Here is a 22,833-nt window from a genome sequence, read left to right as displayed (position 1 = left end):
CCATACCTTTGCTTTTTTGTTTACAGAATAGAAGAACATGAAGATATGGAGATGGCAGGAACAGTATGCCATGGTGGAAGAGTTAGAGTGAAGCATGATGAACGGATGGAGGGGATTTAACAGGTGTCAAAGACACACAGGGCAGAGTTTAGCTGGAACAGGAATACGATGTAACTGGTGGGAAGAACCGTGGTGGCACCCAGGAGCGCTGTCTGATAAAACACAAGGTTTATGAGACCAAGCATGTATCTCAGCTTCTTTAGCTCAGTGATTTTTTTTTTTTTTTATCTGATTTGTATGTTTGGGTTTAATGAAGATTTAATCACTACACTGTCAAGAAAAGCTTGAAGTCATGAACAGAAACGCTTGTGCAATTTGTGCATAAATTTGCAGAAGAAATTTCAATTAAGATCATAACCAAGCATTCCCTGGTGCTGAAGGTCACCAAGCAACAAGGATGTGAGCAGCAACACCATAAAGGACAGCCCTGTAATGTGCATGGTGGAATGGCATAAAAGAGACTATTTGCCGCCTCTGCACTGCCTGCAAAAGACTGAGGACTGGGGGATGGATGTGGCATGGGTCCTTCACTTGGGATGAGATTCAGGAGACCACAGCTAAGGAGGTGATGAGTGTAAAAGGCCAACGATGCCGGCACGGCACCGTTGAGTCTCCGACCCGGAGAAGGAGCAGGATGGCGCAGGGGGAGGGCAGCTGGCGTTGGCAGCCCGGCAAGCCCAGGCCCGGCGCCTTAGGTGCGAGGTTGAAGGCAGAGCAGGTGCCTGGCAGCCGAGGAGCAGGTGGCAGGGCTGTGCAGTCCGGTGCGGAACCGGGCTGGACGCTCAGGGGCACGCATGCGGCGCAGAGGGGTGCGAAGCGGCGCAGGAGGCGAGAAGCAGACCGGGCCGGGAGGGCGGAGCGGAGCGCACCGGGACGGGTGAGGCGGCTGCGGCACCTGCGTGCTGGGAGCCCGGCGGCGCCGAGCCCGGCCCCCTCGGCGGCGCTGCCAGACGGCGGCGGGCCGGGCCGAGCCGAGGCGCTGCTGGGAAGCGCATCCCGCCCCGCTCCGCCCCGGCAGCCGCGGCCATGACCGACAACATCCCACTGCAGCCGGTCCGGCAGAAGAAGCGGATGGACAGCAAACACCGCAGCGGGTGAGCCGCTTGGCGGGCCGGGGGCTCCGCTTCTCGTCTGGCCGCCGCCTGTGTTGCGGGCGAATGTGAGGCGACCCACAGGCCCCCAGCCTCGGGTCAGCGGCGGTGCCCCCCGCTCGGGCACCTTTGTGGGTTGCCCGGAACAGGCAGGGCGCGGAAACGCAGCGGAGGACAAGAGGGAGTCGCGTCTCCCTGCGCTACGCGGCCGCGGTCCGAGCTTGCGGGGAGGAGGAGGAAGAGGAGGGGGAGGCAGGCGCTGACAGGTTGTTCCTGACGCCATTGCCGTGGCACGCCCGGGCGGAGGGCAGGATACTGCCGGGCAGTGCTGCGCTGCGGCCGGGGGCGCCGGGGTTGGTGAGAGCGGGGCCAGCCGTCAGCCCCTTTCGCGGGGGAGGAAATCATGCCTGCCGGTCCCGATCCTCCTCGCCTTCTCCATACAGCCCTGCAGACAAAGCGATGCTTGGGCAGCAGCGAGCGCGGCCGATGGTCGCCGAGGCCGGCCCGGCGAAGTGGGGCAGCAAATGCCCGGGGCGCCGCGGGACTGGCCGGGCTGGCCCGGGATAGGGGTGGTTGTGTCACCGCCTGCCTGGCACCAGCCCTGCTGCCGGCCCTGTTTGTCATCCTCGCTGCTGCGCTGGGCGTTGGACTGGGGAATCACAGGCTGGCGTCTGGGCGAGCGCTCGGCCTTCGCTGAGCAATAGCAAGTGGTGCGTGCTTGTAGCTCTGCAGCAACGGGCTAAGCGCAGAAGGCTCTGGCTAACTGTATCAGTTAAAGCAATACAATGTCCTTGGTGTGGGGTGTTACAATATCTTTGGCGCGGAATGTGTTCCTTAAGGAGTTGTATGCATATACCAGTAAAAATACGGGCGTTCCTATGCAGGAAGATCAGTAAGAAAAAGGATCCCTTAATACTGTTTCATTAGGAAATTGCAGCACTGGTCCAGACAGGTTGGTTTGTGCCTAATGTGATGTTCAGGGTGCCCAAGATACTTGGCTATTAGTTATGGCAGTGCTTCAGTTGTCATTGGATTATTTATTTTTTAAAGTGTGGTGAGCAATATTAGCAAAACAAACCAAAATATCAAAAGAAATCCCAACTGTTGGAATAACAGGAAGTTGATGTTTTTTCCCTTGTTTATTATGTTTTTGTTTGATAGTTTTGGTTTGGAGTCCTCTAACTGAGGTTGTTCTACATAGTTTATTCATTATTAGAATTATTCTTATAGTTTATTCATAATTAGAATTATTCTTTCTTATCAACATTGTTTCTAATAATTGATGTAGCAGCAGCCATGCCAGCTGATGCTGAGCTGGGAGGTGTGTGTGATGCAAGTCATTCCCCAGCGCCTGTCACATGCATCACTAGGCAAGTTCCACGAGGTGCAGCCATCATGGCATTACATTTGGTGATGTGATTGAAAGGGAACAGGGAGAGGTCCAGGCTTGAGAATTTTCTCAAAGCTTCTTGAATGATTTCTTAAAGCCCTCTAATCTCCACCAAGACGCTCTTGGGTATTATGATGTGGTTAGTAGTGTCTAACAGAAATTGGCCTCATCTAGCCTAAGCTATGGTTCATTGTTTGTGGGCTCTACCTGATTAGCAGTCACAGAGATAATGTTTTCAGTGTTAGCAAGAAATTCTGGCAATGTGAAGTTGTGAAGGAAGATTGCTTAGGAGTTTTCTTAATAGTAGTCTGAATGACTTGGATTTAGTGTTTCCATTTGATGTGATTACTCTCTTGGGGGGTGGGACTTACCATATATTAGGAACTCATGTTTTGATATGTAGTGATACATTACCAATTTGATCAAACAATAGCATGGATAGCAAAACATCAAAGTCAAGCAAGTCCAAGTCAGTATTATAACTCAAAGAAGAAATTTGCCATGAAGTCAAGAAGGGTCCCTGATGTGACATCTAGGATAGAGTCCTGTGACTCCTAAACCATAATAAAGACCTTTCTTATGTTCCTACTGAGAAAAACCCAGACAAAAGAATTCCAAGTTATGTTGTTTGATACATACGAAAACACAAGCATAAGCAAGTTTTGAAAGGCTTCACCCTATCCCTGACTGCAGTTTCAACTGTGGGTTTTTACCCCTCACCACTGGGAAAAAGTTCTCAGAGGTTTTTTTCAGTGTGATCTTCTGGAGTGGGGAACAGATTGCTGTTTGGGTGCTGAATGACTTCGCAGAAATCTTTTTGTCTGTTAAAAAAGTAAGAAATGCCTGGCTCTCGTGTAGGGTAGGTGTCACACAAGTGAGGCTTTCATTATAGACTCAGCCTCTAGTGTCCTTTGAAGGGAAGCCAGAGAGGAACTTGCACAGTACACTAGCAGAGATGAATGATGGTACAGACAACTGAGATCTGTGTTGGTGAAACCATGTGCTTGATAAAGAAGTGGTTATTTGTTCCTGAGTGTAACTTTAATGTGGATTTTCTTGCTGCAGTCAAAGGCTAAGCACTAAATTCTGCAGCTGTCTGCCTTGAATTGAGCCATATTCTTCCAAATGCTTTGCAGCACTCTGAAAACCACTCTGAGCTATGTGCCAATTAGGAGGCATTAACTGCAGCAGGACTGTTGGTGGGATGACAAGCGAGTCTGAGCTTCCCAGGAACTGAGCTGTGCTGGAAAGGGAGCTGCAAGTTCCTGAAGCACCCTGGATACTCCAGTGCATGACACAAGTTGTTCCCTAAATAGCTTATGCTCTCAGTCCACAGTCCTGCAAAGCATTTCTTGAAACCATCAAACTGCTGTTCCCATGTTGTGTCTGCAGTTTAAAAAGACCTTGATCAAGAAATGTTGGGGGAAGAACAGGGAATGAAACACAGAAGGAGGAGTTTTACAGCAGCATTTCATGCAACCATTCCATTGTATGTGCCTGTGTACTCAGGCTCTATTTAAAATGGCAAATTCCATTTCTAAGTCAACAGAGTGATGGGAGCTCCTGCCCTCCATCTGCCTGTGTGTGGGTGTGCCATGGTGTGTGCGGAGCTGGGCTGGTTTCCCACAGCCAAGCTGGTTTGCACCACAACGCTTGACAGGTGGGCAGGGCTGGGGTGCAGGAATAGCAACTCTCCTGACCCCTTCCTGGGCCACTCCAGCTGCACTTCATACAGGCTGAAACAGGGGCATATCTGAATCATGTGGAGGTGCAAAGAAAAGCCTGTGTGGGTGTCATGCCTCTGGTTTTTGTCAATGGAAGATTCTTTGTATGCTTTTAAAATAATGAAGTATGGAAGGTTGGGTTGCATATAAAAGATGCCAGCACAGCCTATGAGAAACACAGAAACATCACCCAAGGGATGTTGTTGTTGCAGAAGTGATTAAACACTTTGAACTTAGCACTGACTTGACAAATACTGCCCCAGTAATAGACAAATGTGACACATGTTTCCATTAGCTTTATTTAATGCAAAAAGATGCTTATGAAAGTATTTTTCATTTGGTCTCTGAAATATTCCTTCAAACATGCTGCATTTATAAATAAACCTGCCTGTTGGTAATGGCTGTTAATCTGGCATCTGACTGTCAATCTGTCATACTGTTGCTTCTTACAACATCACTAAGAATGCAGGTTTTGTAAACATAATCCCAAGTGAAGTACACAGAAGGCCTGTTCGTCAGCACCTTCTGTTTACTTAGATCCCTGTGCAGGTTAAGGGCTGCATTACTGACAAGACTCAAAAGTTTCAGATGCAGTTCACCTTGAGAGAGATGCTTTTGAGTGGTCATGATTTTATTTGGGGATTTATGAGTTTGGATTTTATTATTATTATTGCCTAGCTATGATTTAGACTGTGAATAACACAGTGCTATATAAGCTTCCTCATACAAGCTGTCTTCATATATTTTTCCATGTTCTTTCTATAAGGTGATAATTATTAAAAGTTCATGGTGGACTGTGACTTGCTAATTTATTATACATCAGGGGCTATTGCAGTGCTGTTCTTCAGTGCTTCAGTTGCAAAGGGGAGAAGGAGAAATGTTTAGGACTGTGTATTCTTAAACTTTCCTATAAAACCAGTCACATTTTTGTAACTTTGTGATTCTCATTCCTGGAAAGTCTGTGCTAATTTTATCAGCATCTCTTATCAGCAATGTAAACTCTCAGCTCTTATTGTAGACAATCTGTCTTTCCCTTTCAAGTACATAGTCTTCTGATTTCCTAATGGAAACTATTTTTCTATTTGTAGTAAGAGCCAGTAGTTCTCTTCTGTCAGAAATAGGTAACTTCCAGTGACGCTGACGTTGCCCTGAGCAGAAAACTTTGGGATAAAAACTTAGTAAAGTGGAAAAAGCTGATAGCCCCATTCAGCAGGATCTATTGACTGAGCACCAGGATGATCTGCAAACACATCTCTATACTCATTTGTATGTGCTCAGAGTGCCCAACTGAATGGATTTGTCAGATTGTTTGGGTTGGGGTTGGAGTTTGGTTGTTCATCATTTTTGTTTGTTTGTTTGTTTTTGAGTTTAAGATTATTCAGTTTCCAGAGTAGAAAGGGAAGAGAACCGTATCTGAAATGTTCATTGCGAGGTTCACCACCTATGTCATCCTTCCCTTTTGCTCTCAGTGCAAGTTGTGTTTTGTCATCCCAGTGTGTGGGTACCCCAAGCAGGATATTTAGCAGCAGGACTCTGCACCCTAAGCATGGCTGTCTCTCCCTGCAGTACAAGTCCTTGGCAGCTCTGGGGGCTTTTGCTTTATTTCCTGTGTGTGAGTGCACAGCAGCCATGCAGTGCCAGCTAGCACCAGGCTCTTACCGATGCCACACAATGTGTTGTGCCACCACAACCTGGTGCAGTAGTGACAGTGGCTGTGGAGAGCTGTGTTTACTCACATTGCAACATTGGCACATGTAAGGCAGAAAGGGTTTGGGTAGTGAAGCTGGCTTGTCTCCATGTGATCCTAGGCAGGTCAATGAAACCTGCCATTAGTCCACTACAACATGATCTGCCATTGCAGCTACTCCTGTGTGAGTGAAGTGCTTTCTGAGGGTCATAGATGTCATTTAGAGGATTTTGAAGAACTAATGAGCTTAGTAATGTGTTCTTCCTTGGTGAAGTTTAAGACACCATTCAAAAGTTTTTTGCTTTTGTGGATTTTTGATTTTTTTTTTTGAATAATTATGGCAATGGAGTACCTTTGGACAAGTGATAAACATCTGCCTACGAGAATGTGTGCACATTCTGTGCTTGAGAAATGTCTGTGTTCTGGCGCTTGTGCAATTGGTGTACAGAGGTAATTGGCACTGCTTAACATTCCCCACTAGCCTGGCTTTGGATTGTGGCTTTCTGCTCTGTGCCTGCCTGGCAGAGTGCAGGCAGTTTGCAGAGTGGTTTGTGGGACAAGGGAAAAGAGCAAGGTCACAGAATAAGGAAGAGTTAAATGCCAGCACTGGGGTTAACTAGATGTCTTCATAACAAAAACTATCAAAGTGTGTGGGGGATAAAGATCAGCATTTGGATTTTTGAGGATTTTCAGTAAGGCTGCATGAGTTCCCTGCTCAGCACTACAGCTCTGGAGGAGGCTACAAGACAGTGACGTAATAGGATTCCTGAGCGCTGATAAACTTCCTTAGTTAAAGTGTTGCAACATAGGACTGTTATTGCTGGTTGTAGTATTGTGTTGGACTTCTTTTCCCCAGAAACTCCTTTGCATCACATAGTAACCTTGTGCAAAAAAGGCTGTGTGAGAGACCTCTCAGTAGAAATGCCGGATATTCTTTACCTGAGTATAGATACTACTGATAATCACCCTCAAAAACTGGCCAGGCAGGAAGCTTTTCTTTTGTTTGTCTGATGAGGTTTTCAGTTTGCTTTCCCTGCTTTCAGGGGGTTGTGAAAACTATGACTCTAAGCAGGCAGCAGTGTCACCAAACTGTCTTTATTTTTTATACACAGCACATTCTCTCCCATGCCCTTTCTTGCTTGGACTTGCACAATCCTTAGACTGATTCTCAAACCTTATAGTAAGCATTTGTTAACTAAAATTCTTACAGCAACAAGTATCTTTGTAGTAGGGATGTTAGGAGAGGTCAAGGCTTTGACTGCAGAATGTTTGCTAAGTTTTGGGTAATTTAGTTTTTGTGATACTGCCTTCCACTTCCCTGCTGTTGGAGGTGCTGTCAGTACTGGGGGCTGCTGTCTCGTTTAGAAAAGCACAAACGTAAGCAGTTATGCTGTGCTAGTTATTAGGATTCAGACCAATGAATTTAAAGTAATTTGAAAGACTAAAAGCAATACAGCTGTGTGTAAACAGGTGGGCAGAGTGCACTTGTCTTAAGGTAAAACGTTCTGATTTGTTTGTGGGATTCACTTGTCAGTTTCTTGAGCGTGTCAGGGAATTTCACCAACCAAACAAAATAGCCTGCCCAAACAAAACTCAAACCAAACCCACAAAAAAACCCAAACCACCACAAGTAAAAAACCAAAAAAACAAGTTAATCTCTAGTAGTATATTAAGATACTACAAGTTAATATACTAAAGTAGTATATTAAATTATTAAAAGTTACAAAATAGTAATAATTTGTAAACTATAGTAGTAGCCTCTCTTTAAGCCTTATCCTGTAGTAAATATTATGATATAGGTGCCTAGGTATTTTTGCTTTTGAGTACGATCCCTGGAAGAGGCCTAGCCTGAAAAATAAACAAAGGTAACTGGTTTCAGATGTGTGATTACAAGGACTGGCTGACTCTTTCTGTGACTGGGAAGCATGTTACGATGAAATGGGCTGTGTGGACACCAGATTTGCTCCCTTGGGCAAAGCCTCTTACTCAGAGCATTATTATAGAGGTCATTCTGAATTCACAGTCATTAAAACATGGAATCAAGGCTAATCTTGTGTGGTTTTCTCTGTCATGAAAGAAGGGAAAATACTTCCTCTCCTCCCCCCATAGAGCATATCTATACCACCATTAAAAATAAATATTTGGTATACAAGTGACTATTTGTTTTAGGCCTTCATCTGCAAAGGCAAAGTACAGTTAAATAGTATCAAGCCAGCAGAATATACTTCTGAAGTAGCATTTATGAATTCATATACTTGTGAATTTCAGTGTTTAGCACCAGCTTTACTGTTTGTCTCATGTTGGTAATAGCTTTTCAGATGTGGACATTATGCACAGCCATGTGAAGAAGAAAGCTCTGCTGGCTCAGTTTTCTTAACAAGAAAGAAGTTTGTAAATTTGACAAAAAACAATAGTTGTAGCTTTTCAAAGTGGATTACATTTAGGGTGCTTACATTGTCTATGGTTTTATTGGACTAGCTAAGGAATAGTCAAAGATGGAAGTCCATTGTCTTAGAAATGTTACAAATGCAGAATAGCAGGTGATGTCCCTGTCTAAAGGGAGTCAGAGATGGCACTAGTGGTGCTGCAAGGCTGTAGGACGTCAGATGTCTCTCGTATATACCCAAACAGGAGCCATCTCCAATATTTTTCCCCCAGTAATTTGATCTATGTGTTCATTGCTATCAGGGTTTTGAACTGTCAATTTCTATCAGGTTTTCCTGCATTCCCCTGATTTTCTCTTCAATGTACAATTTGCAAGTCACAGCTGACTTCTACATGGTCAGTGATGAATATGTGTAGGTGAAAGTAGTGGGATTGTGACTGCAATCAGGGGACCTGAAAGTACTCTGATTTTGGAATTGGAGGTTTGACTTACCGTGAAGTTTGTAAGAAATGTTTGGCACCATCTAAGACTTGTGATTTCGTGTTCCTTCAGTACTGTGTGGGTGCTGTGTAGTGCTCTTCTACCTCATCTGCATTTCAGTCTGGAAGCTGCTTTGAGCAAGAAAACCTCTCCTGTGTTTGGGTGGGACCTGTATACTTACGGCTTCAGTTGTAATAGAGTACAGACTAAAGAAAACCCACTTTTCCAGGGCTCATCTGCCATTCTTTGTGAAATACAACAATGTCAAAGTAATTTGATTATGCAGGATGTCTTTTGTCAAGTTTTAAAAGCTTGTGAGAAATTACCTTGCAAGTCAGCCTTGTGCAGTTAATGTCTATGCCTGCTCATGCAGCACTGAATCACCTTTACTTCTGGAAGAAAAGTAGATTTTTCTTAATTCCTCCTATACACTGAAGGAAGTGACTTAACTGGTAACACCTTTTGCTGTTCATTTGCATCCAGCAGGGGCTGGGCTGCCCAGCTTTGAGCAAGTCATTGTGTGATGTTTTAGTAACAGCTTCAACACCATATAAGATGTTTGCTCATAGCTCAGTGGACTGTGAGTCAGGTCTGCACTGGCTGTAGCAGGCAGAGTGTCTGTGTTTGGTAGGTCAGGTCAGGGTTTTAAGATGCTCATAATACAGTAGATAGATGGTGAGTGACAGGTCAAGAAGTGATACTCAGCTGTTCTGCCTGGCTGGTGGAGAGGTTCTGGGGTGCGTGTGTGTGAGTCAAGAGAAACATGTTAAAAGTTAACTAATGAATTAATGTTCCTTCTATAGGTGTTGTGATTGCTTAAGATGCTGTGGCAGGAGAGACCCAAGGCCTCGTACTGTATGGCTTGGCCATCCAGAGAAGAGAGACCAGAGATACCCTCGCAATGTGATCAACAATCAGAAATACAACTTTTTTACTTTTCTTCCTGGGGTAAGTGTGAATAAAGTTTCTTTTCATGACCCTTCACCAATGTTTTCCCCAGTTTATGTGATTTTACATTAAACAGGTACAGAACCTAGAGCCAGAGGAAATAACTTGTTTGAATTGCATTTGGTAGACCACCTGCAAAGGTAGCAGCAGCAAACCAGACACAGATCTGTCCTGAGAGTCCGGGACTGCTTTAGGTGCTAAATGCTAAGTTAGCATTTAGGCACGACAGGTGCAGGCAAAAATGTTTCTGGTGGTTAGTTCAATATGCATAGCTTCTGAACTCCATTAATATCCTCCTTCCTCTTCCCTCCCTCCCCCCCCCCCTTTTTTTTTCCCCAGGTGTTGTTTAACCAGTTCAAATACTTCTTCAACCTTTATTTCTTGCTTTTGGCCTGCTCTCAATTTGTCGTTGAAATGAGGCTCGGTGCGCTTTACACATACTGGGTTCCTCTGGTAGGTAATTTCAAGTTTATTTATTCAAGAAGGTTTAGTTTTTATTACATTTCTTTTGCTGTCTTTTCTCTAGGACATAAGTTTGTACTTTAAATCATTCTGTTAACTTACTTCTTCAGGCCAACTCTGTAGATGTCATAGTGTAGATGCCTGTTCTGGCCTTAAGCTTTGTTTTGTAGAGGCTTGACAGGGATGTCAGAGGATTCTGCCCTCAAGTTGTTCATCTGTGGGGTGTTAACAGGCACAGAGCTCTTGCTATGGTGACTGCAAGGGCAGCAAGGCTTTGTGAATAACATGAGAAATAAATGGAGACTGGAGCAACACGTGTGCTGTTCACAGCTGCATCTGAACGTAGGGTGTGCTCATGGAGGGTCTGTAAGGGGTGTTTCACCCTCCTGGGGTGATTACGCAAGGGCCAGTGCTTGCAGGAGCCCAGACCAGCCTGGTAACTTCAGTGAAGGACCGAAGGGCACCTTTCAAAAGTGACCTTAATGAGTGGCCATATGCGCAGTGATGGCAAATTGTGCTCCCCTGCCAAACAGTTTGACCTGTGGCCCTGAAATAGGTCAACAGACTGCTTCATAGTTTAACCACATTGTAAAAAAAGAGATGAAAAAAATGAGAAACACCCCCTCACAAACCTCCCATGTGCGAAAAGAAATACATAGAGACATACACACACTCATTCACACTTTCTCAAGGTGCAGATACTCTTTTATTCCTGTAAATGATGTTGCCCTTTTCTTTTGATAGCCATATGTCTCACCTGCCATCAAAGGAAATCAATAATAATCACTTGGGAAGCAGAAACCCCAGAAAGAGGAATAGTTGCATAGAATGAGCTTCTTGAATCTCTGAAGTGCACTGTGTGAGCCAGTTATGGCTGCTTAAGCATCAGTATCTATGTACTTTTTTCTTTTATCCCAGTAAAACAATGATTTCTGATTCTGTGTGAATAGCTTCTCTGTTGCACCTAGCTCATAGTATTGTAGGCTAATTTTGTTTCAGAGAGACATCTGCTGAAAGCAGGGCTGCCTTTAAATTTAGGGTGGCTTACCTCATCTACCTGCATTTTGAAAACCTCCAAGGATAGATGTCTTTTTCAAAGAAGTGACACAAAACCAACTGAGAGTTGTTTTAAAAAGCACAGAGCTGTTTCTAAGGCACTACGTGTGCACTGGTTTGAGACATGCTGGTGGTAAAAATTTGTGGCTCTATTGAGGGAGCTGAGGAGGAGCAAAGGATTTTTTTTCCCTGCCTTTTAGGCTTTCAGTACAGTGAAATCCTTGGTGAAAGCTCTAAAGAAGTGAAAGTGGCAGCTTTGGGACGTTGCTGTTAAAATTCTGTTTGTATTAAGGCTTGGATCTCACTGAATTCTCTTTCCAGTGTGTGCTGTATTGCATTTGCTGTGTGAATTTAATACTAGTTTCTTAAGATCCTGTCCTATAAATAAAGTATAGAATCACATACAGGGTCTCTCTTTCTGGATTTTGTATAGGCAGTTGTGACTTGTCTGTGCCAGGTGAGCAATTACAATTTGGCATATGAGCTGCCAGAAAGCAGGATAAGAAAGGTCTTTGTTCATTACTGGCTGCTAATACAAGTGTTGGGGATGGAATGACATATGAGATGACACAGGGAGTTGGCACATGTGGGAATATTTTGGGGCAATTATTTGAAGGCTCTTCAAACAGCTGAAACATAAGTTGAAAATAACTGATTTTTTTTTTATTTCATTTTGGAAAGCAGATAGGACTTTCTAGCTAAACACACAAATGCAATTTGTAAATGGAAGAGAAGTGTTTATTCTTTCCTTGATTTGTTGGTTTTGGGAATGAGAGCTCTTCCAGGGTGCTGCAAAACAGATGGTTGTGGTCCTGAACACTGAGGAGTGAAACATTTCTCTGAAAATATTGTATTAACAGCTCCTTAATCTCAGTATTTGTAAATATAGGAGTGAATACAAGCCTTTAAAAGAAAATAATAGCCTATCCTTGGCTCTCTTCATGTGTCTGCATTTTTAAATACTGCAGAAACATACTAGGTTGCATTTCAAGACTGGTATTAATTAATCTAGATACTGCATTCAGACACATGTATGTACTGGAATTAGGGACTATTCAGTTTTATTGTAGGATTGTAAGAACTGACAGGTAAAGTGTACCTCAGTACACTTCTTCAGTCTTAGTAGCTCTTAGGTCATTGTTAATAATATTCCTTGTCTAAAAAAGAATGTGAATGGTTGTGTTGGGTAATGTTAGCAGTGCTCCACAGCAAGACCATCCTGAGGTGGCTGTGGAGGTTAGGTTCCCAAGTGCCTTGTGCCTTGCTTAACAACTGCTACAGAGTTTTTGGAAGTTTGGGCACCTGAAAATGAAGTTGCTTAAAGTTGGAAATTGCAATGCCTTGGCAAAGTCTGCGGTTTTAGTAGGTGGGTGTTTGCAGGTGTTTTCCTGCGTTTTTCCTGCAACCCTCAGTTCCTAACATCACCCTGCCCCCTTAAACTAAAAATGTTTCAAAGTGGCAGAGATAATCAGTGCATGGTTGCAGTTTTCAAGGACACTCTTTGTAAAAAGTTACTTTTTCTTCTGTAGCAGGTAAGGAGTGTTTTAACTGCTTAGTGAGTCCAAGAGAATAGCGCCTAGCAAAAAAATTAGTTGCTGGTACTAGGCCCATAATGAATTGTTTTGCATTAACTTAGTTTTTATATATATATATATAGTGAAGGATGTGATGTGGGCATTTTCCTCATGACAAGAGGAAATAAAATGATTGCTCATATCCACAGAAAAGTAGAGCTGAAACCCTCATCAGACAAATATGCAATTATACTATGAGTAGTTCACATTAATATATTAGAGTGGCTGTGTAGGTTGTGGTTCATATACACATGAATATACACACATCAAATAAATAATGCTAATTAAAAATAAATAAACAAAAGGGCATGTGTTTCTGTATAAAGAACTCTCCCAGGTGAGGTGAGCTAACTTGGAGGGGGTGGAGGGAGTACGGAGATGTGAGTGGTCTTCTCTGCTCGTTTGTGTAACCTCTCCCAATCTTGGTTACTCACTTGTGAAGTGAGCTTAAATGTTATTTACACTCTTCAGATAAACTTTACAAAGAATTGCTTGGGGAATTACTTGCAGAGCATCACAGTGAAGCTGAGAAACAACCACGTTTTGTAAGGAACAAGTCTCTTGTCAGTTTGCTGCTGGGAGTTCTGCACAGCAGCAGGTAACATCACTATAATGATTTAGTGAGAGAAGATAGAGTAAGGAAATGCAGATTGTTGGCATTGCTACTGATAAATATTGTTCTTATTAGAGGCAGATGTGATTTTTCCCTGACCTTTTCATCCATTCTGTTCCCCCCTACACCCCATGCCCCTTTTAGGGATTTGTGCTTGCTGTTACTGTCATCCGAGAGGCCGCGGAGGAGATCAGATGTTACATGCGCGACAAGGAAGTGAACTCGCAGATCTACAGCAAGCTCACAGCGAGAGGTCGGCTCGGTGGCTCCAGCCTGCCCGCTGCATCCTGGCGCGGCTGCGGCAGCGCCGGGGGTTGCAACTCAATCAAATGCTGCTGACAGTCGGAGAAGCAGAGTTCAAGGAATGGGGAGGGGGTTATGGGCTCGTAGGCACGTGGCTTCGCGGCCACACCACTGCTCCTGCCGTTGCGGAGGCCTCGGGGGTCCTGGTGGCTTCTTGCAGATGGCTCCTTGCTGGGCTGTGGTGGATGCAGGGCTTTGCGGAAGGTTTCCTAGGGGGATGCACAGCTAATGCGAGGGGTGTGTGTGCTAATTGCTTCAGATAGCTTCAGAGCATCATCTTGGGGATTGGAGGCATGGGGAGCAGGCAGCCAGCGCATGTACGCATGCAGGAGGCTGCTTGGTGGGCTGGGAGTTCCCTGTAAACAGCACCAGGCAGGGTGAACTTCCAAGCAGCTGCTGTGATTATTTTGAAATCCTGCTTGCTCCTAACTCCAGTGTGGGCCAAAACTTCTGTCTCAGTTATTGTCCCTTCTTGATGTACTGGAGTCACTAAAGAAAACGAAATTGGATCTGAAATGCTCTAGGTTGTGAAGGTGGATGTTTCCAGAAGGGAAATGTGTTTTCCTTCCTGCAAAGCTGTGACATGAGAGAAGTGTTCCTGATGTTGCATGGACAAAGGGAAGGAGAGGCAGATATAGCAAACAGCATAGTAGGAAGAGAATGAGAATGGAACTATAGTAGATATGATGTGTTGTTTGGGGTGGGTTGGTTGGTTTACCCCCAGTTTTGGTAGTAGTGCATCTGTCTTCCCTTCACACATGTTTTTTCGCTTGTTTGTCCTGCCAGTAAGAGAGATGTAAGAAGTGTTCCTGTAAGCTACCAATTCATGTTCTTCAATGGCAGCAACAAATGTGCCTAAAGAGAGGAGGATCCACACAGGCAGATAATTTGCAAAAGCAGTTTGGTCCCACAAATCATAGTTAAGTACCAGTACTTGTGTGTACTGAAGGAGCTTGTGGCTGCATGTGGTAAATTTAAGGTGGCTTTCCTGACATACTGACATGTTCCATCACTTGTTGAACATGCAGTAGCAGTTGAGTTTGATTTCTTTGTTTTTTTCTTTCTCCTGGGTTGTACCAGACAGGGACTTGTGTCAGGCAAGTCCGTTGCTGAACAGATTGTGTGATATGTTGCCGTGCCATTTGTGTGCTTCTGTTAGCAATAACTGATGTAGTTCATCCATACTGGCAATATCCTCTCTTGTACTTTATTGTGTATATCATCTTTAGTCCCATCCTCTAACTGTGAGGAGTTTGGAGACCTCATTTGTGAGCAAGCCCAGGCTGCAGCTCAGCTGGGTCTGATCCCTGGCTCCAACCATTGTTTACAGCTGTGCGGTACCTAACAAAGACATTTAAATTCTTGCTTGAAAAAAACTGAATGCTGCCTCACTTTGGAGTTTCTCCTAATACCATGACAATGATGGCGAGTCCAGGGGTTTATTTTAAAAAAGGGAATGAACTGAACGTAAGCAACTGCTTTTTTTTTTCCATTTTCAGTTTCTTTGTCATAGTTTTTATCCCTGAATTAAGATGCAGTGAACTAGGTGTAGTAGAAGTATGCTGCTCTCAACACTTGCACTTTTAAGAATAAGGCTGCTTTTAAAATGTAATTGCTAAGGCTGTATACATTTCACATGCTGGGAATTATGAGGCAACTCCAAGCCAGGGAGTTTGAGTTTCTGAATATTAAATCCCCTTTTAATAACGTGTTCTTAGTACAACACTTAAAATGCTTGGCAACCAACAAAAGCCTCATCCAAGAGGGTTGTACTACATCTATTTAAAGATATAAAAGAGTTGCCTTCTGGATTCTATTCAATGATCTGTAAGGGGCCTGACCTCTCCTTTAGTTCTTTTCATATTGCTATTACGTTTCCCATGAATGATTTCCCTCCCCCCAGTCCTTTAACTTTTCTAATTTTGTGAAAGAAAGCAAGGAGGATTGGCAGCTGGGCAATAGCCAAAAATCTTAAGCCACTTTATTTAACACGAATTTGCTGCAGAACCAGAAATGAGACTCTCTAGCAGTGGAGCTTGGAGTAGGAAAAGTACAGAAAATTATTTGATTCTCTTGTGGTTTGGGGAAAAAAGGTAATTTTCTGTCTCTTGATGAATCTCAGTACTCAAGCTTTTCAGGAGACCTGAACATCTACTTTTCCCTAAGTTAAAACCGTAGCACCTCTGAGAATCACCTAGGAGCAGGGAGGAACCTTGTGAAGCTGACATATCTGGGGGACAGAGTGTTGGGTTTTTTTTATTGCATCTATTTGTACAGTTAGGAGAGGTAGTCAGGCATTCAAGGAAGCCCTTCATCAGGTCAGAAGGAGAAGCAGCAAATAACAAAATAAATTGAGAACAGAGATCTTAACCATCAGTTTTCAGCGTAGCTGACACATTCCCAGGGTACTGATGCACAAAACCCCTCTGAAGTGATGCTGTGTAATTTTTTTAAACCCTCACAATAGTTTCACCTCTAAAGCCACTGTTTTGGGGGAGGGGGATTAGATGAGGCTCGACACTTGAGCACTGCAGTCTGGAGATTTGCTACAATGGATCTAATGGAGCACTGTAGCTTTCTCCAAGCTGATTTTATTTCCATTTTATTTTTATTTGCATGAAGCTGCAGCTGAGTTGGCTGGAAGAATAGGTTTTCCCATCACCAACTTTGGCCTTCCACTGGAGCCCCATACATACTTAGGACTGAATGAAGTCAGGGAGAGCTGAGCACATGCTTATATGCAGTTTTGAATAGGGACAGAAGTAAGCAGAGATTTAAGTGCTTTCCCGTATTGGGATCCTCTTGTCCTCTTTGTGTGCAGTGTCTCACACCCTTTGCAGAGCCATGGTTGTGGGCACAGCTCCTGATGCCAGCCAAGGAGCTCTCCAGCTCCAGCACTCCCATCGGTCTGGTCCCCCACTCATTAGGGGTGGGGGGGATTGTATTTTGAATTTGCAGCTTTGCTCCTGTCCATGAAACTTTTTTTCATGCACTCTTCTTGTTAAGCTTTTTAAGATTTGCTCAACTGCTTGCTTTGTATTTAAAAAAAGAGGAAGAATCCTCTTTGGAAGACATTTTATTTTGAATAGAATTGGTGAATTCCAGGGACTAATCTTTGTGGAGGTGGCATGAGACAGAGCAGACAGTAGTGTATTTTTTGTGTTTCTTTATTTTGCATACATCAAATAAACTCTACCCTGAACCTCTTTTCTCCCAATATGATCTATTTATGTTAACAATGATGAAACCAGCAGCCTTTTGGAAAGCTTCTTTACTCGAAAGCTTCCCATTTAAAGGACAACTGTTTGGATTGTAATAAAAAATAATCAAATTTCAATCCCCTATTCATAAACTTACAAGCCTCCTTGTGTTCAGAAGTCTGTATGCTGACTTTCTGCTTGATAGAAAGCTAGAACTGCGCTTGAAAATTCTTGGTTTGTTTTTCTTCTCTTGCAAGCCTCCCCGCCCCACCCCCCGGCCCCAATCCCCTCGGCCCCGGGTAACACTGCATAATAGGGAAACTCCACAGAAAGAAATGGGAAGAGACCTCCTACTGAGGGGTGCTACTTAAGATACAGATCATTGGCATTTACCAGCCATATAAAAACAATATTTTCCCAAACCCTCTGAGTCCTGCTTCACAGCTTATACGGCATAAGGCTCCAAATGCCAAAAGTTTGGTGCAGCACATGCAAACAACCCTTTTTTTTTTTTCTCCAAATGCATTTGACCTGTTTTAATAAACCTCTGGTTTCAGCTCTAAATCTGAGGTTAGGTGATTTGATCTGTACTTTCCTGAAATTCTGCCGAGCTTGAAATCTTGACTTAAGTCCTAGCATGGTAGAAAAAGGCATCTCATCTGGCTAATATATTTGATACTTTAAACAATCTATTTTATGGTACATTCATCATGCTGCAGATTGGTCATAATTATGAAGTCCATACCTAAAGTTGAAACAAACTGTTTGCTCCCCCCCCCCCCCCCCTTTTTGTTTTCTTTAAAACATAAACCAGGATACAGCAAAGGATGAAACAGATACTAATCAACTTTTAAGACCATAGATAGATATTTTGGTGTTTTTTTAATCAAAGATGAAAATTGTGTTAATCACCAACATATTTTTCTGAAGTTAATGAGAATACAAATGGAAGCATTGTAAGTGCTAAATAAATCTTAGGTGTATTTAGAGGAGGCATTTCTTGGTGTATTAATAAAAGCAGTCGTTACTTTAATGCTTTAGTAGCAGAGCAGTCGTTAAGCTGTTGTGTTATTAGCTAGATTCTTAAACATGCATGAGAAAAAAATTCAATGTTTAGGAGGTAGTTTCCCCACAGAAAGAAAGAGGAATTACAGAATTCCCAAGATCAAAATAAAACTAATTCAAGTTAGTTGCTTTATGGGAGTCCTGAGTCGAAGGAAACATCTGGTCCCGCGCCTTCTTAGCAGGACATGTGTACATACTGCAGAGATGTCATCCATGAGAGGCTGGGAGTATGGCTGGAAAAAGCAGAATTAGCTCTGCTACCTAAAAAGGGCACCTCATTTATACGGGAGTTACAAAAATGTGTATTGGTTTGAGAGGTTCTCGCTTTTTTTACCTTAAAACAGCTGAGGTTGGGAGGGTTATTGAACAAGGCAAATCTACTCCAGCTGCTTTCATTTTTCTCATATTGGAAAAATTTTAAAGCAGATGATACTGTTTTCAGAATAACGAGCTAAAAAGCCTTTTATGTGCTTTGTCCAAGCGTTATCTTTTCTTGTTCCAGCATGAATTTACGTCATTAAGGAAAGCACTACAAAACCAAGTTTCCATTCCCAAGCCCTGCAGATAGTGCTTCCTATACTGCCAGTCACCAAATAAGTCTTGTGATCTTTAGGAGAAATACAGAAGCCATGGTTAAACAAATCCACTTCTTCCAAGAGCTTTTTTTTGCACAGTGCTTTAGGAATTGCTGTGCCTGTGTGGGGAGAGCACATGGGGTGGGTTGTTTTTTGGGTTGGGTTCTTTTTTTTTCCCCCCCTTCACACAGGAGAATATTCAAAAGCACTTTTTGTTGTTTTGTGAATAACCGTATTAAAAGGAGAGGAAGAGATGTTATCTGTCAGACCCTTTTAGTGTCATAGTACCTAACTTTGTATAGCCCATACAGAAGACTGCCAGGGATGCTTTTTTGGGTTCTCTTGGAGTGCGGCTTTTCTTTTCAAGCCTCTGCGTAATGGACTCTTAATCCCCGGTATGCTTCCTGCCCCGGCAGAGATGTCTTTAGCCCAGCATTCATTTTGTTTACCCTTTTATTTAACTGCAAATTTCACAAGGCAAAAACCCAGAATCCATGAAAGACCTATGAGATATTTGTGAAATGGGCCATGACTCTTATAATTTGTAGGAATAATTACAGCATGTAAGGAAGTCTGCATTTATTAGCAGCAATGATGAAGCATGTTGTTAAGCACACAGTGTGTCACCAAAGCAGCAGGCTGCCAGGAGCCCAGAATGGCTTTCATTGTTAATTTGGAGCAGAAACACTGAAGCATATCCTGAGAAGGATGCTAATGAAGGGACTGCCAGTAGTAAAATCCTAGTGACCTTTGTGCTTTGTGCTAATTTCTATTCCCCCTCCCTTCCCCCTTCTCATTTTCCCCCTGAGCTGCTATCTGGCCAGTTAGCCCATGAATTTCGAGGTACAGTAGGAGTGTTGTCCATGCTGGGGTGAGCTCCATGTGCCTCCCCCACTTCCACTCAAATCACAGCAGATTAAAGAGGCTTTTGTTGAAATATAACAGACAGACACGTAGAAGCAGGGTTCAAATTAACTGATTATAAATCACTACTTAGTTTGAGAAGCCAAATCTAGAGCTGGCTAATGATTTGAAATTACTAGCCAATTGTTAAATTAATCTCCTGGTTTAAAGCAACTGGGAAATGTTTGACAGCTGCAAAGAAATAAATATTTAAGCATTTTCTTTAGGACCTGAACTCTGCAGGGCTTGTCGAGGGGCAGAGGAGGGGTGGTAGAGCTGAGCCAGATACAAGAGCTGCAGCATGGAAGGAAATGAGCCTGGATTATAAGATGGACTCATTGTACTTACGGCTTCTGGGTCTTGGCTTGAGAATTGAGCTTTAAATATTCAGCCACCTAGGGAAAAGGAATCAGGAAAAGATGGTTCCTTATTGTAATTTTTGTATTCTTGCTCTGCTGTCTGCCTGACACTGGAGTATTTCCAAATTCATAGGTTAAGCAGTACAAGGAAAAAAGTTTAAGGGCTTGTTTCAGAGTTGTCACTAGAGAGAGACAGGGGTCTCTGCATTCAAGGCTGAGGTCTGAAGCTGTTAGACCAGAGGTTTTCAGTCCTTTTCCAGATCAAGACCCACTGATTTACCCAGAGGGAGCAGTGGGCTTGGTGAATTTTTACAGGGCAGCATTGCCTAATTCTTAGGATACAAACGTTGCCCATTTTCTCCAGGATAGTGGAGCAGAAGAAGGGGAAGTAAGGCACATAACACCACACCCACAAACCTGGTCCTGCTGTCATTCTAACGCACTTTTATCTTTCCTTTGCAGGGACTGTGAAGGTGAAGAGCTCTAATATCCAAGTAGGCGACCTCATCATTGTTGAAAAGGTTAGCCCTTTGTCTTTTCTGTGGAAAGTACCTTTTTTTTTTTTGGCAAGACCGTAGAAAATAAGATCTTTTGAAGTTGTATTTGTTCTACAATAGTCTTAGAGTGTCAAATGTTGAACACTAGTTACAATATTTAATGAAGTCCTAGGGGAGACCTTATTGCTGTCTACAACTACCTGAAGGGTGCTTGTAGCCAGGAGGGGGTTGGTCTCATCTCCCAAGCAGCCAGCACCAGAACAAGAGGACACAGTCTCAAGCTGCGCCAGGGGAAGTTTAGGCTCGAGGTGAGGAGAAAGTTCTTCACTGAGAGAGTCGTTTGCCATTGGAATGTGCTGCCCAGGGAGGTGGTGGAGTCACCATCCCTAGAGGTGTTCAGGAGGGAATTGGACGTGGCACTTGGTGCCATGGTTTAGTCCTGAGGTCTGTGGTGACAGGTTGGACTTGATGATGTTTGAGGTCCCTTCCAACCTTGGTGATTCTGTGATTCTGTTCTCCTGCCCCTGCTGCACCAAAATAGCACCATCATCTTTACAAATGAGAGCAAATCTGCAGATAGGCACCTACAAACTCTTCTTTCCACTTATGGTAGAGAAAGATGAAAAAAAACTCCCTGCTCTTCTCTCTGACTTGTGGACACAGGTTAAATACCTGACACTAATACCACATACAAATGTTGGGTGTAAGCAGCACAAATATTGTTAGACACAGTGATCCATTTGCAGGCACTGGTATGTCCAGCTATATTTTCCCCTTTGTACAAGTTGGTTTTTTTGTGAGGGGATTATCCACTGATTTTTATGTTTTTTTTCTACACACTCTCTGTGCATGCAGCCAGGACCTCTCAAGCTATTAGTATGAAAATATTCAGTACAAGAAAGAGAAGAATGTTAGCTGTAGATTCCAGATACATGCTTTCTTCTAGTGTGGGACTTGAAAGAAAACTAGCATTAGTTTAAGTTGTCTTCATACTTGTAGAATTATTCACTAGCCCTGATGTAAACCTAGGCATTGGTGAGTCTGGTCAGTGGAAGATGGCACCAGTTATTATTCTGCCCTTGAAATTCTTCAGGAAAGTGAGTTTAGGATTCAAAGCAAAATGAGCACCAAGTTTCAGTCTGACAAAAATCCTCTTTCTCCTCCATATCCCTTGGCTTGTCACGGTGGGGCCACGGCTGCACGCGCGCGCAGGGCTGTATGCACAATAATGGCCTTTCTTCTCCTAACAGAACCAGCGGGTCCCTGCTGACATGATCTTCCTGAGGACATCGGAGAAGAATGGTAAACATCTGGAACCAATTGTCAAAATAGCCATTAGCCTTTCACTGGTTGTTTTAGAGAAAATTATCTTTTGCCAACGTGAAAGAAATAGATAATAATAAAATTTCAGAGGACTGAAAGGCTTTGAGGGAGGGTCACTTCTCAGGACTTTCTGCTCTTTTAGCTTGCTAATGTAGGTGGTTGAATCCAGGGTAAATTAATCTGGTTGCATAATAGCTTGCATTTTAGATGTAAATTATTTTACTTGCCATTCAAGTTTGTTTAAGTGTGGCATAAGGAAATGTTTGATCAGAAGGATTAGAAAATGTAAAGACTAATGAGAATATTTCACTTGTCTTAAAGATACAGTGCAGCATCTCAGGTTATTCTGCACTAGTGGAAGGAAATAAGCTTGTGCTGCAAGAGTATCATCCTTGTGTTATTAACAGAAGTGACTTGAAACAAGATAGCTTCCAAAGAAGGAAGAGCATCCTAGATATGAAGCCATTTTATGAGTTAATGAAATGTACCTAAGAGAGATCTGGAAAGAGCACTGACTGGTGTTGAAAATCCACAGGCTCTTGCTTCCTTCGCACTGACCAGCTGGATGGTGAAACAGACTGGAAATTGCGGCTGCCTGTTACCTGTACTCAGAGGCTGCCAACTGCTTCTGTAAGCTGCCCTTCCTACAAAAGGCTGTGCTTGGTAACCACACGTATCTGTTACACCTGGAAAATATTCAGGTGATCCAGTGAATGGGGGATTTTGAGAAAGATGTTAATGCAGCCTTGTTCTCTGCAGGGCTCAGTGCATGCTACAGATTAGCTTTGGCAACAAAGGATATCAGGGTAAACCTCCAGAGCTCCAGGCAAGATTTCAGCTAAGGTGAAGCTAGATGTCTCTGTTCTGTATGGCTGTTGCACAAAGCTGTGCAGATAGGCACAGCTAGAGAATGACCTTGCAGCAGCAGGAGGTGGCTGATGGTATGGTGCTCCTATTTTCTTTTTTCCTATCCAGAGACCATGACAGGATAGGTCTTGTTGCAGGATAGGTACCCTTGTTGGTGGTGCTTTTCAAATGCTCCCTTTCATTCCATGAACTACAGTATGTTCAGAAGCACAATTCCTGCATTTTCTTGTATTTTTCCCAGAGGCCATTAAGTTTTCATTGCTTGCCTTT

General features: G+C 43.3%; 1 protein-coding gene across 1 annotated transcript in view; it reads left to right on the top strand.

The window, feature by feature from the left end:
* The first annotated feature begins 1,029 nt into the window (after positions 1-1,029).
* The window catches only part of ATP9A (ATPase phospholipid transporting 9A (putative)), a 64,053-nt gene continuing 42,249 nt past the window's right edge, over positions 1,030-22,833 (top strand). Inside the window, exons 1-7 of the mRNA XM_068149945.1 lie at positions 1,030-1,154; positions 9,622-9,766; positions 10,106-10,219; positions 13,616-13,724; positions 20,339-20,397; positions 21,624-21,675; positions 22,232-22,326. Of these exons, the coding sequence (XP_068006046.1) occupies positions 1,087-1,154; positions 9,622-9,766; positions 10,106-10,219; positions 13,616-13,724; positions 20,339-20,397; positions 21,624-21,675; positions 22,232-22,326 (642 nt within the window). The 5' untranslated portion in view covers positions 1,030-1,086. The remainder of the gene's footprint in view (positions 1,155-9,621; positions 9,767-10,105; positions 10,220-13,615; positions 13,725-20,338; positions 20,398-21,623; positions 21,676-22,231; positions 22,327-22,833) is intronic.

This window comes from Melanerpes formicivorus, unplaced genomic scaffold, assembly GCF_026170545.1.
Source record: "Melanerpes formicivorus ecotype bairdi unplaced genomic scaffold, bMelFor1.0.p_v2 SCAF_19, whole genome shotgun sequence".
NCBI classification, from domain to species: Eukaryota; Metazoa; Chordata; class Aves; order Piciformes; family Picidae; genus Melanerpes; species Melanerpes formicivorus.
Note: the sequence above shows the minus strand (reverse complement) of the source record. Positions and strands in the feature narration are given on the sequence as shown.